The 11,117-nt window shown below is 46.1% G+C and overlaps 1 protein-coding gene across 3 annotated transcripts in view; it reads right to left on the reverse strand.

Annotated features, from left to right (window-relative positions):
• Positions 1-242: 242 nt before the first annotated feature.
• LOC144132482 (uncharacterized) overlaps positions 243-11,117 on the reverse strand; it is a 21,503-nt gene continuing 10,628 nt past the window's right edge. For 2 of the 3 annotated variants that reach the window (XM_077664926.1, XM_077664925.1), the window contains 2 exons: positions 795-930; positions 243-625 (listed from right to left, as the gene is read on the reverse strand). In XM_077664926.1, the coding sequence (XP_077521052.1) occupies positions 491-625; positions 795-930 (271 nt within the window). In that variant the 3' untranslated portion in view covers positions 243-490. Of the gene's footprint in view, positions 626-794; positions 931-6,267; positions 6,339-11,117 lie in introns of all 3 variants that reach the window. The other variant, XR_013314826.1, reaches the window with a different exon arrangement.

Below are 11,117 nucleotides of genomic sequence, written 5' to 3' on the forward strand. Positions count from 1 at the left end.
TCCAGGCCACTGAATAAGCCCGTTAATGGTATGAACCGTACCCTTAAGGCGGAGCTTAAGTGTCCCCCGACTATTTAAACATCTTGGTTGCTTTTAGCTGTGGAAAAAGAAAATTTATGGCTTGATTGAAATAAAAGCGCACGAGTAGCTACCAAAAAACATCACGGCAATAAGGAGGTTTCCGCAAGTAGAGTTACGATTGCAAGAATTGACCGACACCGTTTATTTCATAAAGCGCCCGAGATGATCAGAAACTTTCGCGAAGTGGGGTTCTGAATTGAGAGACTACAAACACTATGTGGCTTAAGAAAACGCCTCTGCGAAGTCTGAATCTGCTTCAGAAAGCAAGGTTGTGATAAAGAATTTAAAGCAGTTCTGTTGGTTCATAATGAACCTCACGCCATGAGTTAGTAGATTTATTCACGAACTAGATTTATAAACATCTCCCGTGAAAACTAGGAGGCTTCCCCAAGCCAATATGAGGAAAATTTCAGAAGACCACTCTTGGCTGCTCTGCAGGGGCTTCTGAATGAGGCTTGCAACTTCGACCGAATTCACGTAGAGCTCCTTCCACATGTTCCACGGACGCCGTATGCTGTTTCAAGATTTTGTTGTTCTCTTTCACCTGGTGTTGAGAATGGAAATAAATTGATCAGGCACTTTGAGAATGATTATAGGATCCTTCTCCACAAGCAGGTCCCATAGTCTATGAATAAGGGTACCTCTAATAGAGAGGAACCATGATATGTGTAACATAAAGCTCAAGATTAGTTAGCTTCCTGCATGACGCTTACCTTATCAGTGAGAGCAACAACTGCGTGGGTGTTCTCTCGCAGAAGAGCTCTTATCTCGGCCACTTCGGCGGCAAGGTTGTTAAGGCTCACTGCGTCGCTCCTTGTTTCCGAAGTTGTGCCTTCGTGACCATACATGCTGCACAAACCAAGTGTCAAGCAAACATTAGCAACTTGTACAGTTGTCCACAGACCTGTCTAGAGAGCTCGAACTCCGTGCCGTCTGCGCTCCGCAGTGTGCAGAACGACGTGTAGCGGTAGCGCCGGTTCGAGATAGCGCACGGCTGATGCTCAGACGACACTCAAAGATGCCCTATCCCGAACCAGGAGCTGCCGCTCCACGTCGTTCTGCACGCTGCGGAGCGCAGGCGGCACGGAGTTCGAGCTCTCTAGACAGGTTTGCGGATGACTGTACATTCAAGCAGTTTCGTGTGCGATAGGCCCTAGAGCATAAAATACAATGTTCCACTGTGGTACCATCTGAACGGAGCTAGATTTTAGAACACCGAACCATTTTCTGTCTCACTTGCATGCCTTAACGCACATTCCTCGCCCCGCCTCCAATAGAACAAGTGTACGAATAGCGATGCTCCGGCAAAAAAAAAAGAAATAGAACGCGAATCGGCTAGGATTCTCATCGACTCGAACTGAAATAGTGCATTTAAAACCTACCCCAATTCGAATCGAACATTCAAGAGAATAATATCGAATATGAATGGAATATTTGTGCGATAAATATGCGAGTATTCGTACAAAACAAACTTATCCACGGGAAATAGTAAAGTCCTAACGAAGACGCTATCAGTCACAGAATTAAACCTCTGGTTGCGTATAGACCACCACTGATCTCCACTAGGCGGCGCGATAAACGAAGCGAGCACATTATCTATATGACTATCACGTCACACGCATTTGAAGTTTTGCCATTGCGACTGACAACGACAGCGAAACAGCTGGCGCCCCTTCTCACCTGTGGAGAGGAATGAGGCTCTGAGGCACGAACGCCGATATCGAGCATCAAACTGGGTTTGCTAACTCTTGCTAAATCCTCTGTCGTCGCCTAATCTTGAAGATCATATGTATTAGCATTAATGCCGCCCCCACACGAGTGGAGTGCGTAGCGGCGCTCCGTTTCCGTTAACCAACTGACCGATTGCGGCTGCATGTTGGCCGGCGTCGTAATGCGGCTTAATTTAAACTTTAACAGTAGTCGAAAATTACGGCGTACCCTATTTAAACTTCGTGCTAACAATTAAAAACTTTTCGAAAATTTGAGAGCAGACTCAACCCGCTTCGAATAACGTGGAACATATAGTATTTTATTTGTTCAGCCAGTGGAATAAAAGAACATTCAGTTCGCTATTCGAACGTGTCTAATATTTGCATACCCATACAAATTAGTCTTGTTTAATGAGAGCGCAAAAACAAATATTTATAAAAAGTAGTACAAAAATCTAAATTTTAATGGGTTTCACTTATGCAAATGAATTATTTTAACAATATTATCTCAGTAAAATTTCTGCTATGTCAGTGAAATGTCCGCACGCCTTTAGAATAAATGTCTTCTCCACCAGTTCCCAACTGGTCTCAAAAAGAAAACTACAAAATGCTTTAAACAGTTGTGGCCCCTGAGCCAAAAATGATGAGGTTAACATCAGGTCGAGCACGACATACTGAATACAGCCATCAAATTCAAAAAAAAATAAGAGACTGAAGCTAAATCGTCCGCTACCAAAATAGGTTGGTTGTATTATTTCAACTGACGCTCCGAAGTGCTGGTAGCGGCCAACGTGCTCCAGTAGTCTCCGGTCAGTCTTATTTTAATCGTTATCGATGTCATTCGCCGACCCTTGGGCTGTAATCAGCTATGACTGCCGGATGACACTTTCTGTCACGCACGAATTCTCATATTCCTGGTAAACTCAGACCAAATATCTTAAGTAATTCGCAACCGTCCGCTCCCTGATGCATGTTCGCATGTTCGCCATAGGATGCCGACATTTCCGTATGATGGGGAATGTGCGGCATCTTACTGTGTGGAAGTACTCCGAAATCGTTGTATTTTTCTCCCGAACAGAGGTGGGCAAACGCCCCCGTTTTTAATTTTCCTCCCTCATTCTCCCTTTTGAATCCATGGCCCTCCCTCACCATCGCCCTCATTTTGAAAAGTTATCCGGCCCTCCCTCACCTTCAACCTCACTTCGAAAAACTTGCAGGCCCTCCCTCACACTCACCCTCACATTGTTTGCCCTCCTTCACCCTCCCTTCACTACCAGTTGTTTTAAAACACGAGTATTTTCTAGTCGGCTACTTCTGGCGATATTACTGAATAATAAACATGCAAAAGAAGCCCTCAAGGCATTATTGGACGAGAGGCTAGATGCTTATACTGTTGCGTGGGTGCGTGTACGTGTGTGGGAGTTGTCTGAGCTAATGCTCGACACAAAACCGATACAGTTACGAGCTGAGCACCAAAACATCACTCTATATTTGAGTCCGGCACGCACTGTATGCATACATGTGCCCTGAACTTGTAACATTTCATTGTTATCTATATGCGATGCTGAAATGAGTCAGCGCGTTGTTGTAGCTGTGAAGAAAAACTTGTGTAGGCCAAGAATATTTAGAAAGCAGTTCAGTGGCATTTACCACGACAATTACAATAAGTGCTAAGCAAAGAATAGACTCGGAACTAGGAAAGATTGTAGGTCACTTCACTACCATTACCCGATGACATCCTGATAGCACTGAGGTTTCTGAATTTCAGTGTTTCTAATCTCCCGCCATTTCGTGCGGCTTGTTGAATGTTCGTCTGATGACGCTTCCACGCGCACCGATGGAAGATGACGAAGTCCACGCTTTCAAACTACAGCGTGAGAGACTGGCAGTTTAACACGCTTGAGCGCGGCTACGTAACGGAAACGACGATACTGCAAGCAAAGCTCGAGATCTTGGGAGTATGATTTCTTCTGATTGTGCATTTGGGCGCGGTGTATGAACCGACCGTCCTTAACCGACCGCAGTGGCTCTCCCTCTTCGTTATACGCTCAGCCTTACCTCGCGTCTAGTGCTGTGTTGCTCTCTCTTTTGCGATGTGTTTCATATTGCTTTAACGCTCTGGAAACAATTTAGTAATTTTATGTAAATAGAATATATTTTCAGTATAATAAATACCATGCTTATAGAAAACCTATAGCGATGGCGTAGTGGTGTGAAGCAGCAGCCTGCCGAACTTATTTTTTAGCACCGCAGCATATTTGATTTCCACCTCTCCAATATAATTTTTTTTATTTCTTTAGAGTCTTCTCCCAGCGCGATGATGGCTTTCAGCTGCAGTGAGGCTCTTATGCTGTCGCTTAAACTAAAACATTAATCAGGCCTCTGGAAAATAAAACGGCTCACTAAAATGCAGCATTTGGGCTGAATAATGGTAATCACTAACTCAGAAGGACTTTGGTGTAGGCCAGTTGGTATGACATCATGAAGAGCAAAACCTCAAAACAGGGCGGGACCGCCCTGTGTTGTCGCCTGCCTCAGTCCCGTCCGGTTTTGCGGTTTTGCTCTTCATGATGTCACTAACTCCCTACATGTGTATGGAGTGAACGATTACTATGGTTGTCATTTGAGTGCTCTAGCGCTTCCAATCCGCCGGAAAGTGGTTGTCTGTCTATCCGAAGTCTGTTTCCAGCACAAGGGCCACCTTGATCACTTGCCGTTGTGATGCCATCACAAGCTGCTTAACGGGTTGTGAGCAAACTGCTCACAGTGGCAGTTCAATTACGGATTAGTCGCGAGAGATTCCCCGGGAACAACGTTAGTCTCTAAAGACCCACCAATGGCAGCACCTGTCATCGCAGGGCAGTGGCGCGCAGCTTAACCGGTCTGTGCCAGGAGCGGAATAAGGACTTCCTGGTATCTCTGTGTAGAGTGACCAATTCTACCGCACTACGCCTAAAATATAATTATGCAACATGGAAAAATTACATGATATGATATATCAACCAAAGTAAGCCAAATCAAGCCAAGCAAGAGCATAGAAAGTCAAGATATATCATGCAAAACCAGGGCTAATGGTGCTAGCGCACGATAATTCGTAGTACCCCAATCCAAACAGCCAGTGATTTTGCGTTTGCACGTCTACGCGTTACCCAAACGCTGAGTGTCAACCTGCCATGCCTGCTAAAAATTTGGCTCATAAAATCAGGCGCGTGTTACGTGGTCACATGTCTCACCACGGACAGAAAGAAACTAAGATATGTTCGTCTTATTTGCAGAGTAGTACAACTTTACTTTTTTTTAGCACAACGTACAATGCAAGGCAGAGCGAACGATAATGCTCACGAAAGTGGTTAAGCTGCTGCTTTACATCCGTGGTAAGACTACTGTGTTTGGCTTAGCCCCCACATTGCGGCGTCGCTTTCCTATACCGATATTTCCGAGAAATATAAAATAGAAGATACGACTGTACTGGACTGCTCACAGTGTGAATGAAAAAATTCCACACCAACACCGCCAAACGGCTTTGATTTGACAATGGAATTTCGTAGAAGCATTTTCTGCGCGGCAGCTATTTCTATAAAACCTCACTGAATTGAAATCGAACTGTTTTCCACGAAACACGGCTTAGAACTTGCGAATTCAACAGCCTTACTAGTTAAAATTTCTATATGATTTGCTCTACACTCTGGTCATCTGACATACCCTGGGCTGATAATAAAAATGTTGACGGCGGTACCACGGTTCCCGTTGGACAGGCGGCCACCCGCACGGCCCGGCCAGTGCACCCTTGTTAGCGCACTATACAGAGGATATCACCTAAGGATTTACATAGTTTTTAAAAATAGGCTTTTTGAGTTAGAACAGTGCTTTTTCGGCATATCAATGTCATCGGTGTAGTACATCGCTGCGACGGAGAAGGTGTGCGCCAACAGCGTTTCGTGTTTGCCTCATGTACCTCCAGACTGCAGAAACGTCTTCCTCGGCAACCCTTGGAAGTAGCGCTTTAAAACGGGATTTTATAACGGGCTGCAAAGAAAAAACGCTAGCCCGGAGTACGGTTCGTGCCACCACACTCGCCCTTAGACAGAGCATCTTACCCTCTGTCCCCTCACCCACGGTATAAGAGGGAACGGCGCGGGCGAGCCCCTACGTAGAAAGGAGGTCGGAGCATTCTGCTTACACGGCGGTCAACAGAGGGCGCTACCGACTGTCCCCCGGGCCTCCCGCTTTCGCGCTTCGCGCCGTTCGATTGCTTTTATCTGCTTCGGCTTGTTCCTGCATTCAGTGGCACAGGCAGGAGCTTATTGGTTTACGTTTCTTTTATGATAGCTCCACCACACTTTTGTTCCTGCTTTCAGGCACGCGTTTAGTGAAATTGAACTCTAAGATCGACTTATTCTATGCGGCAGTGCGATGGTGAAGTGCTTCGTGCCATTTTGTTGAAGCGGCTACAAATCGTGTAAAGAGAAGTACTCACTTTTCAAGCCGCCCCAGGATGACGCAAGGCTCGAAGCGTGGCGGCGAGCAGTACCTCGCATGGACCGTGTACTAGAAAGAACAGATCGTGTTTGCGAAAGGCATTTTGCTCCCCACTTCATCTTGAAGACGTGATCAGCGGAAGTTGATGGGCACATGTTAATGTCCAGCAAGAAAAGAGCAGGACTTAAAAAAGCCGCCATTCCATCTATCTTCGAAGGGGCGCTGAGCTACCTTTCAAAACGGATCAAAAGCCCTTGCAAGACAGCGACACGACTATCTGGTCTCGCAGCTTCTCCTTCAGCCTATAAAAAGATCAGCGCCCTAGTCGGATCAGGATTGCTCGCCGACACGACTCAACCTGTGGCCTCTTCCGATGAAAGCGACTGCGTTGCGAATTCCTGCGAGGCCTTGCCGTTTGAAACAGTCTTCAACGAAGCGGGCAGCATTTGCTCACATCAGCATTCATGGGCAGCACATCGCACCCTCCTTGAAGGGGTGAGAGACATTGTGTCTATTGACGCACAGGTAATACACAGGCAAAGAGACGGTTCTTCAGTAGTTTTCAAAAGAAAGACTTTGCATGTGAAGAGTGACCTCACAGTTGAGGTGCATGTCTCTGGCAGGCCAATTGATAGTGCTTCTGTTGGTGCTGTAAGTTTGTTTGCCATCGCGTCTCCATCTGACATCGAAGTGATGCTCAAAACCATTGATAGCCTTAACGTGTGCCGGGGAGGGCCGAGTTTAAAGGACTTCCCGAGTGTGCATCCGGGTTGTGCTTCGGTAGACTCCCAGAAGAGCTGGAGACACAAAAAGTGCCTACTACTATAACCTAGAGGAGCCATATGTCATCACTGCAACGGTCTCACTGATACCTTGAGGTTGCACGCCGACCGCCAAGCTGCGAAAGCGAAAGAGGAGCGACCATGGAGACGCATCAGGCTTTCCGTGCAGCCTTCCCAGCAGGAAAAGCTCAAAGCTTTGCGCCGGGCAAAATCAGCGCTCCGGGCCGCCGCGGTGGCTGAGTGGTTATGGCGCTCGGCTGCTGGCCCGAAAGACGCGGGCTCGATCCCGGCCGCGGCGGTCGAATTTCGATGGAGGCGAAATTCTAGAGGCCCGTGTACTGTGCGTTGTCAGTGCACGTTAAAGAACCCCAGGTGGTCGATATTTCCGGAGCCCTTCACTACGTCGTCTCTCATAGCCTGAGTCGCTTTGGGACGTTAAACCCTCATAAACCAAACCAAACCAAAATCAGCGATCCAGCAGTCAGGAGTGCGACTTATTAAGTGCAACAAACTGTTGATCAAGCATATACAGGACACCAGGCCTGAGCTAACAAAACTGCAGGGGAAAGACGTCAAAGATAAACTCCAGGCACTGGATATGCCACCAGCGCAACTGTTTTGGTTATAGGAATGCATTTCAGCTGCTACGAGTACAACAAAAAGAAACCGGCGATACACAGATGACTGGATTCTCATGTGTTTTCTTCTACACATACGCAGTCCTGCTACGTATTCCTTTTCTGCGAAGCAACAACATTTTACCTTCGCCATGTGTTAGTACAGTAGGGAAGCACATAAGCAAGGTGGGCTTGAAATGTGGTTTTGATGAAAACTTCCAAGCCTTGATGCTGAAAGTCTCCAAGGAAACTCCTTTTCGTCGCCGAGGATTGCTGATAATGAATGAAATTCAAGTGAGGAAGGAAATGGCTGTAAACACAAAAACGATGACATACGCTGGTCTCGTCGATCATAGGGAGAGAGAAAATCAAAGCACTGAGCTGGCGGATCACGGTCTTAATTTTGCTTTTTCTCCTATTGGAGAAAGTTATTTACAGCCGGTGGCGGTGTTTGCGTAGAAAGGGTAGACAAAGGGAACGCTCCTTGCTCAGCCCTTGATCCAGTGTATTGTACAATTAGAGAAAACCGGTTGGTTTTTTGTGTGCGACGGCACTTCCACGAACCGCGCGATGTGGAAATAGCTCGGCAACAGTGGTATACTAGGACATGTGGTTAACTGCTTCGAACAACCAACGGACACTTCAAGAAAGGTATACGGTTATTCCGATGCATCTCATCTCTTTAAGTGCATTAGGAACCGTCTGTACGACAAGAAAGTTCTGAAAAAAGATGCCACTTTATCAGATGGTCATGCTACGACGCTGTGTTTGTAGCCTGCAGCAAGAACACTGGTGCTCTTCGAGTCTGTCCCAAGCTTATTTACAACCATGTATACCCGTCGAATATGCTGAATATGAGGGTAAAACTGGCCACACAACCTTTCAGCAATTCTGTTGCCAAAGAAATCATGTTTTATGCACGCAGAGGTGCACCAAGGTTGGCTGATGAGGAACCGAGAGCTAAATTTACACTTTTTTTGAACGACCTGTTCGACGCTCTAAACCGCCGGAACCCTGCAGATGGCATTCGACTGGGAAGCAGAGGTTTCACTTCTCTCCAAACAGCATCTGAATGGCTCGACACATGGGAACAACAGGTTGTGAACGGTGACATTCCAAACCTCTTTGTGACTTAGTCGACTGCCGAAGGTTTGCGCGTTACGCTTAAATCTGTCCAACAACTTTCTACTTGCCTTATAAAACACTGCTGTTTCAAGTACGTGTTGTCGGCCAAAATGAAGCAGGACCCCTTAGATTGCCTTTTCGAAATAATCAGACAAGCGGGAGGTAAAAATGAACAACCAACCATTCCCACATTCTTCCATGCTAAGCATGTATTCTTTGATAAAACCTCCACAGTTTTTAAACTATGCAGCGCCTGATAACAGTCAGGCTGCAGTTGTTACTCTGGCGGATTTAAGGGAGACATATCAGAGTTCAGATATGCAGTGCCTAAATAAACTGCAACAATTGAAGCAGAAGCTTGATGGGCTGATCGAAGAAGGCAGCTGGGAATGTGATGACATATCTGAGTAAAAGACTGAGACGCAGACGTTCTATACTGCATTGTATACTACGTAACTGGCTTTGTCTCAAGTAAACTCGCTAATGAGTCCTCCCGTACGATTTGCAAGGAGGCGCTTGAGGGAACAAAAGGGATCGCAAACGTGCCTGAAGCCGACCTGGTGAATTTAAAAACGAGAGGCAGGCTGACGCACCCGAATATGCATCTTTTTGATCTTTTCAGATTCTTCGAGAAGTTTGAAAAGTATGCGAGTGACAGGTATGCGTTCGATAAGACAATTGTTACTGTTCTGGAAAAGTTTTAGTTTACATTTCCATGCAGTCTTCATAAAGACGAAATGCTTGCGAAACTAATCCACTATTACGTGTGCTTGCTTATGCGTCAATACTGCAGGTAGTTGAAAAGCCAGGAAAACAAAAAGAGCCAGGACTTGCGAAAATGGTCAAAAGTTGCGTGAGCCCGTGGTTCAAAGCGACTGCATGAGAGCTGAAATTTACTTTGCTGTGCCATATTTTTCCTCACTTTATTATCGCACATTGATTTGTTGTTTCCGGACTTATGCTTCTGTCAGAATTGTTCAATAAATTTCTAAGAGCTTTGACTTTCATGCAGTGAAACTTCTTCGCGATCGTGTCGGAGCGAGTATGGATATAATTCATGTTATCGTAATACCACGCTGACATCTCAGGCGGTGCGCCCATGTATATTTTTGGCATTAGTATGGGTCTTTTCCTTGCACAGGGTAATGTTCGCCAATATCTAATAACTGGCAGAGTTTGAACGAAGCCTGCAATGCGAAATAAAAGGCAGTGTTTCATTAAACGCATATGCATGCCACCAACGTCACGCCAGCTAGGCTCTCGTAAGCGGTTGCTTATACTGATTTCGACGCTTTGTTTAAAATAGGTGAAATGTTTTTGTGTAAATAAAGGATATTTAACATGCCCAACGTAGAATACCACAAGAGGAAATGGTAAGGCCAGTTAACCACGTAGTTCAAGAAAATACAGGCCCAACGCACAGTATAGCGCTCGCGCCGATGTGGCCCGGTCGCTCGCGGAGCTGGGAAAAGTTGGTCGCGCCATATGTCGGCCTCCTCCAAAAGTAGAATGTTATGACAGGGCGCTGGGCGCGGGCGTTCTCTCACCTAAACTACTCTAACACCCTGCCCTCACCTCACCATGTCTCTCCTCTCTCACCCTTGTCCTCACATATTCTGCCCCATCCTCCCTCACCCTCACCTCACCGAGTGAAATCCTCATGAAGTGAGGGTGTGGACGCCCTCATATGGGCTCGCCCTCGTGTGGTTGCCCATGTCTGACCCCAGGTATAACCTCGCTTATTACAGAACTGAGCCAAAGGGACTCCTTTGCTCCTTGGTGCATTCTTAGCTGAGAATGCACTTCGTCCCTCTACTTCGTTGTTAGTGTGCTTTATGTCCTCTTGCGGTGTTGAACTGCTTTCAGCCCTTCCATGTGACAAAATGGTTCTCAAATGCTATGATTTCAACATCGTCATCAACCTAGATATGTCCACTGCAGCACGAAGACCTCTCCCACATACCTCCAATTAACCCTGTCATGTGCCAGCTGAGGTCACCGTATCACAGCAAACTTCCTAACGTCATACGCGGAACAGACTCTCTCACGCCTCCTGCTACACTTGCCCGGTCTACAAAAACGAAACAATTCCGTTAGATTAAGGAAGGATCGGTTACGTTGCCTGCGTATTAGAGGTGCTACAAATGCCAATTCCTTTTTTATTTCGGCAAGAATATCAGTACATCGATATATTTTTTTGATCTACTTGGATATCTTACTGTTTCTGAACGTTACATCTATAATTTTTTTTTACCAATGCTACCTGCGTTGTCCTCAATTTAAGCTGAACCCTTTTTTTAGCCTCCACGTTTATGCCGCATAGG

The sequence above is a fragment of the Amblyomma americanum genome, chromosome 5, assembly GCF_052857255.1.
Source record: "Amblyomma americanum isolate KBUSLIRL-KWMA chromosome 5, ASM5285725v1, whole genome shotgun sequence".
Classification (NCBI taxonomy): Eukaryota; Metazoa; Arthropoda; class Arachnida; order Ixodida; family Ixodidae; genus Amblyomma; species Amblyomma americanum.